This window comes from the organism of the source record quoted next, unplaced genomic scaffold (assembly GCF_019419815.1).
Source record: "Pyrus x bretschneideri cultivar Hongxiangsu unplaced genomic scaffold, Pyrus_bretschneideri_v1 Contig58, whole genome shotgun sequence".
NCBI lineage: Eukaryota > Viridiplantae > Streptophyta > Magnoliopsida > Rosales > Rosaceae > Pyrus > Pyrus x bretschneideri.
In genome coordinates this window covers 2033980-2041474 of record NW_025999796.1, presented here as the reverse complement: position 1 = coordinate 2041474, position 7495 = coordinate 2033980, and the positions used below count along the sequence as shown (strand labels likewise).

Sequence of the window (7495 nt, the reverse complement as noted above, 5' to 3'; positions counted from 1 at the left end):
ATTTCTTGGAAAAATTGGACTTGGCCACATGTATAAAGTTTGCTCTACTATTTGAGATCTTCATTTCTGTGAAATTTGAGAAATTTTTGAAATAGTTGAAATTCTTTTGTGAGTTGGGGCGGCCGACCGCCACCCACAGCGGTGCATGGCCAGAAGGCTGTCAATGCTATTTTTAGGCTAAATTAGATGCCTTGATTTCATTTTTAATATTCGTATTCAGCGATTGGGCTGTCAATGCTTATTAAAAATGAAAGCCCGACCGCTGGATTGTCACCAAAATGACAGCCCGACCGCTGGATTGCCTTGAAATCCGTATTTTTAGGCTAAATTAGATGCCTTGATTTCATTGACAGCCCGATCGTTGAATTTGGGATTTCACTTGGTCAATATATGAATAGATGATTCGACCGCTGGATTGTCATCAAAATTTAATAAGTTATAGTACATAATATTTAAGGAAAATAGTACGGTCGGGAATTTGACGTACGGATTGGGAATCTGATGTACGGATCTTCCCGAATTGGAGTAGTAAGCTCGTAAAATAAATCGTGAACCGCCACTTGAATTGTGTTTGGCGGAGATCTAACCGTTGGATCGTAATAAAACTTTAGTATGAAGTTTTAGAAGAATAATGTGGATCTTTGGAAGTTAACAGATCGGAAATTTGTGAGGCGGATCTTTCGGATTGAGTTATGTAGGGTTGTGGACCCTACCATCGATCTTTGACCGACAGTTGACTTTTGGTCAATGGGTCTCAATCATTGTAGAATGTCCTTGGGGATGTGTTTTACGTAATTTATGTGTTTTGTCGATAAGAATTCTGAGTTGTGATTTTATAATTGTTCTAGGCGCCGATCGTTTGAGACGCCTTGATATTTGTGCTAGAGAGTTGTAGTGTGGACTTCAGGTGAGTGGGCATTTGCTTTATATATATATATATATATTACGATTTCCATAACGTTTTTCTTAAAATGATTATACTTTGAATGCCATGTCGTAATAAGTTACATTTTAAATATTGCATTGTTATATTTGTGAATTGTATCGTGTGATGCTATGGAGACTCAGGTAAGCTTCAGGTGAGTATTATGTGATTGAATAAGTTGTATTGCATTGGTATACATACATTTGTCGAGAGCTCATCATGGTTGCACCCCGGTATTAGTGCTCCCGCCTGGGGCTAGGGCTAACCTTCACCCGCACCGCATGCTCACCTTGGATCCAAGTCTGGTGCCAGCCTGTCGTACAGACCATAATAAGTGGTTCTGACTTATAGGTGACCCGCGATTTATCGTACAACTTTCACGTGATGGTAGCACTTGAGCGTACTTATTTATACCCAGCTTATCGTATAGGTCACATTAGGTGACTCCGACTCGTGTGCTAGTGCTACAGGTCCAGTCGTACAGGTCACGTTAGGTGACTCTGACTGGCTTACTATTTTATGTTGGTTTCACACTTAGCTTACACTTGTTATTGCTGAGATATTATGACATGGCATATTCAGTTTTCGCTGCTTTTGTGCATTGGTTTTCATACCTACATAGTAGTATTTTCTGGAAACTATACGGGGTTTACAGAGAGGGGTTAGTATTTTTAGAAAAGATAAATTTATTTTTCTAAAGCTTTGTTTCTACCCACTCACCCTTCTGTTTTTCGCCCATCCAGGTTTTAGCTGCTAAAGTTTTGTATCGGCGAGGATTCTTGGCATATCATAGTATAGGTGGCTACCTATGACGATATAATCCTTATCTTACCTTACCGTGCTTTACTTATGCTTTGTAATCACGTTTGAAATGAGTTCATTCCTGTTCACAGCGCACTTTTACATTTAGGCAGTTTTAGGTTTAAATTTATTCACATTTTTCACATCACTACACTTTATAGCTTTGCCACCTTCCAGGTGTTGACCAGCACGGCTCGATTCGGAGTCCTAGTGGGCATTCCGGGTCGGGGTGTATCATTTCGAGTTTGACATGAACTTGAAATCATGAAACGAAATACTTCAAAAATTTAGAGGATTGTTGCCAAATAGGTAAGAGAAACCAAACTTCAGGTTTTAATTCTATTAAGAGAAAAAGTGTTGATAACGTGTTGTATAAAAAATAATTTGAAAGAGAATGAGAGAATTCTATTAGAGAAATTCTTGGTGTTACAATGTGAGGCATAGCCACCTTTATATAGTGGTGTGGCTATCTTAGAAAATTACACAAATACCCCTAATTCAACAGTGAGAATCAATTGCCTAACCAATTGAGGAATGAACAGCCTAACGGTTACAACAATTAATTGTGGAATGACTAACCTATTCATTTGAGACATTATGGTTTATCCATCACCAACTATAATGGCCTATCCATCACTAATTAATTAGTAGATGGATATAAATGTCTTGCAATAGTTTTCAAATTTTAACTTTTTGATTTAAAAAAATTTAAAAATTAAAAAAATTACCAAACGAGTTTTCAATTTTCGAAATAAGCGAAACTAAATGGTAATAAATAGCCGTGGCCCATGAGTAATTAAGAATACTGACCTATGTACCCAATTTTCAACAAACTCTGAGTCCACAAACAAATACTCTTCCTCGATTGAGATTAATGCAAGTATACCAACCCAATGATCCCTCCTCCCTCTTTAACAAAGCGAATTAAATAAAATTCCTAAATATAGCATATATATATTTATTAGAGTCAATAACAACCACATATCATCTGGCAATGCAACAACAATCGATTAAATAAACATCTTTCAAATAAATTTGAAACAAAATAAATCAGCAAATGTAGTAAAATCAGAAGAATGCGGGAAGAAATGCAATAGCTAAGCCACCAAGGAGAGCCATAACAGAGTCAGCAGTCCTCGAAGCTCCATTTTTAATTTTATTGGCTTCTGGTGAACCGACAGCCGCAGTAGGTCCTTCAGGTGATTCCGCAAAATCTATATATATAACCAAAAAAAAAAAAAAAAAAAAAAAAAAAAAACAGAAAAGAAAAAAAAAGACGAGATTATTACTTAGAAGAATGTTCTATATTCTAATTAATACATTACATATATACATACATACATATATACATACATATATATATATATATATATATATGAATTAAAACAAAAATGTATACCAGGAGAGTTAGGCCCTTCAGAAGCTATGGGAGCAGACACTGGGATTCCCAGAACTGTATCATTCAAGAAAAAGATTATAACAAAAAGAGTTAGTATCACTAATCACAACACTAAATTAATATACGTCAATGGATCTTAGGATTACCACTTTTAATTTTTAGGGTATGAAAGTACATTACAAAGTAACCCTCAAATAAACTGTATTTGTCTTCTCTATTTGAAATCTCAAGTGGTCACACTCGTTTTCTTCAATCAATGACTGGAAATAAAAATGGAAGGGAAAAAAGGGAGTAGTGGTTTTCTTTTTCCTTGTAACAATTTTGCATTAAACTTTAGGGTAATGCTATTCACATATTGATTTTTACTTCTTACACACCCTTGTTAACTTTTGGCCACCGATCTTATTCAATTCATTCGATCTGAAAATTAAGAGGTTGTGTGAAAAGTAAAAATGAGTATGTGGATAGCACTACCCTAGACTTTAGAGCAATTCCAGTGTAGTAAGGCCCCTCTGGGCAATAGGCAACTCAATCTCCTTAAATGAACAATAACTAGTTGCCTGCAGTGAACAGTAAAATGCATCTCCACCCCTAATTGAGTAGCCCAAAAAATTAGTATTAACATATTAGTATTTTTTATTTTATAAAATAATGAAAGATAATTTTATTTTTAATTTCGGACAATAGTAAAACATTGGTTTAAAGTATTTGAAACTATTGAAATGTAGTGTAAAGTGGAAGAACATGGTTAGGTATTTACATAAAAAAATATATATATAATTTTTTTTATTTTTAATTAGTTTTTTTTTTTAATTTTTTAATAATTTAAATTATGGCTAACATCATCCTTGAGTTACATAAGTAGGGCGTTGGGTTAGACGATTATTGCCTGACTGCTCCAGCGGCCTTGCATTGAGCCTAATTTCTTGAGTGGGCTACAGTGTTTTGGGAAATGAAGGGAGTGGATTGGGTTGCCTATGCCTAAGGCAATGAGCAACGGTAGAGTTGTTGGCCCTCACAATACCCAAAAAAAAACAAAAAAAAAAAACACAAAAACCAAAAGTGTGTTGAAGTTGCACATTTATTATGACTTAGGGTTGCCGGCAGACGAAGAGAGACCATGTGACTTGTGAGTGTGTTTTGTTGATTTCTTCAAAACTGACATGCATGTGATGATTGATGAGATAAAATTTGCTGGTAGGAAGCTTTAATGGGGTTAATGGGAGCGTTCAAATGTGGATGGTTGGCAGCCCTAACTCACCTACATCATCATGCATCATGCCGCTATTCAATGCTCATCATTAACTGGAAAATGTATCACACATATATATAATAAAATTACATATATAGGTTATTGTTTTTCACTTTTTTTTTTTAAATTCATTTTTACCTTATCCACTCGTTTTCTTATTTTTATTTCTGAACTTTCTTTTGATTTATTCAATTTATAAGCAGAAAAATAACAAGTGCACGAAGAAAAAATTGAGGCGCCATAAAATCAATCAAACTAGTAAGTGAGGGTTAGAATTATTGTTATATTTGATATAAGCGTGAGTCGAATGCAAGACTTGGGTAACCAAGTGAATAAAACCATCAGAATATATACAATCATTAATTAATCATATAGGGGTGTGTGAATGAGCACATATATTCGGTGCCTTTTTTTTCATTCATCATTTTTGGATGTTCCAAGCTCATTTTTTTTTTTGTAACCCCAAAGAAAAAAGATTTGTTTATATTAAAAAAAAATCATATGAAAAATGTCTCAGTCTATAATATTCATATTCACTGATACGACAAAAGTTTTAGGCTCAAATTGCAATTTATATCAATTTACTCATACTAGTAATATTCATATTCACTGATACGACAAAAGTTTTAGGCTCAAATTGCAATTTTGATATCAATTTACTCAGACTAGTAATATTTATATTCACTGATACGACAAAAGTTTTAGGCTCAAATCACAAATTTGATATCAATTTACTCAGTTTAGTAATATTCATATTTATTTATACAACAAAAGTTTTAGGCTCAAACACAATTTTGATATCAATTTACTTACTCCTCACTCATTTATTGTAAATATATTATTCTATCACAAAAAACAAATAACAAACAATTTACTATTAAATAAATTATAGTTTGTAAGTGGTTTCTATAAGGGGTGTGCTATCCACACACCCATTTTTACTTTTCATACACCCCTTATTAAGTTCTGTCCGTTGATCTTCTTCATTTTATCGGATCTGATGGCCGAAAATTAGAAAAGTGTGTGAAAAGTAAAAAGGGGTGTGTGGATATCACACCCCTTTCTACAATGTTAAATCAATTTTAATTAGGTGGTTGTTGATATGAGATGGGTACACGTTTTCATTGCAATATCATCAAAGACTTAAGATAATAAATTACGGAATGAGAGATATTTAAAAACTAATTAAATAATAAAATACCTGCGCAAGTGCTAGCGGGGGGAGTATCAACTTTGCAAACAGTAGGAAGCTTGAGAGCCCTGTTCATGTCAATCTGAATGCCATAGCTGTTACTGGTGTTGCCGAGCAAGTAGCACAAGCAGATGGGGTTGTCCTTCACGAGCCCCGCCAGCTCCGGACAGCACGGCTTATCTGGCTTGGTCAAATTGCTGCCTTCCTCCACGTACGTCAGGCAATCTGACAGCCCCAGCAGGCTTGTTTCGCAATCAGTCGTTGCCGGGGCTGGGGCCGATGCCGGTGCCAGCTGCGCTGAAACGCCATGAACAAGTATTGCCATCAACAACATGATGGAACCGGTAGCAACAATGGCTTTGCCCATTTTGTTGCTCTAGCTCTCTGGTTTTTTCTGCACAAAATAGTTTGGAGTTTGGAGGTAGCTAGGTATGTCTTTTGGGGTTTTTTTAGGGAGGACTGAGGAGGAGGTTCAAGTTAAATATTATTGGGCTCAGTGGGTTGAGTGGGAAAGGGATTTTTCTCAATTTTGGGCAAGCCGAAATTAATCAATGGGCGCAACGACTACCAAACCAAACCAATCGCTATTAATTGTCAATACATTAATTTCACCGTCGCAATTCTTTTCCTTTTGGTGGACTCATGCTGAAATTTTTTTAATTGTTATTCAAGCGGGTATTTTTAGTCATAAAATAGGTAGAGAAACAAAAATAATATATTATTTTCTCTACTCATATTGAGGCACGTATACCGCTTGACCGCTACTTAAAAAAATCTCTCTACATTTGTGTGTTATTATGTATCACCCTAATTGGTTAACCCTAGAGAGATTTGGTATTTTTCTGAGTGCAAATACATATCCAAAGAAAAGAAATAGTACAGTAGATGTAGTGCAATAACGACGTGGGACTCAATAAAAAACCTTCTGGAATAAAATCACGTAAGATAAAACTTCGAGATAAAAAACCTCAAGCTTCAGAAGTGAAATTCATCTTGAAACCCACTGCACAATCTCATAGTATAATCAAGGTGGTGGGTACATGAAATTTGAGAGCTAGTGGTTACACATAAGCAAGTTACAAAATAATTGAAGGACATAAATACATCGATTTTGTTAAGAGTATAAATTTCACATTAAAAGATGAGTGACTTTACATGTGTTTATAAATAATTAGACTACTTTCCATATTATTAATATATTTCATGGTGATTTCTTAAGACCCTTTTTTTTTATAGTACATCGATATATTTTATATTAAGAGGAGTTCGGTTAAGCCACATAATGGGCAACCTAATTTGGTATCGAATTCGCCATCCACGAGATTTGAACCTAAGACCTCTTACTTACAACTGAAGAGGAATATCACCATGCCGTAATACTGAGTGGCTCTTAAGACCCTATTATATCCATAGTAATTACTAATTGGGTAAGGTCAAGGGGACCATGGTAATTACAAATTGGATAATTGCTAATTGATCTACGTAGCATTACTCATACAAATTACTAAATAGAGAGTAAGAATAACAAAGACGCTTAAGTATTTGACAAGCTACCACTTAGTATTACGGTCTAATGATATTTTTCTTTACTTGAGAGTGAGAGGTCTTAGGCTAGGTTCTCCCCAAAGGCAAATTCGAACCATGTTATTCATAGCCCATTGTAAGGCTTAGCTCAATCCCCCACTTCTTTAGGGTAGATAATATCGTTTGTTTATAAAAAAAAATTAAAAAAAAAAAAAAAGGTATCCGACAAGCTAGGTTCCCAACAATATTTATTATTAAGTGCTACATCAACATATATATGTGCATAATGTGATAAAAGAAAATAACAAACTTGTTCCACCTTATACGATATATATCACCTTATTATACAGGGAAGTGTTATTGGCACTCTAAAAATCTCATTCTACACTCCTCACAAGTGTA

The 7495-nt window shown here is 34.8% G+C and overlaps 1 protein-coding gene across 1 annotated transcript; it reads right to left on the bottom strand.

Moving 5' to 3' along the window:
- Window positions 1-2650: 2650 nt before the first annotated feature.
- LOC125471164 (non-specific lipid transfer protein GPI-anchored 2-like) lies at window positions 2651-6115 on the bottom strand. The gene is made up of 3 exons (XM_048571296.1): window positions 5579-6115; window positions 3126-3179; window positions 2651-2940 (listed from the first exon to the last, which is right to left on the bottom strand). Exons 1-3 carry the CDS (start codon window positions 5934-5936, stop codon window positions 2795-2797), a joined length of 558 nt encoding a protein of 185 aa, XP_048427253.1. The 5' UTR covers window positions 5937-6115; the 3' UTR covers window positions 2651-2794.
- Between the last annotated feature and the right edge of the window lie 1380 nt (window positions 6116-7495).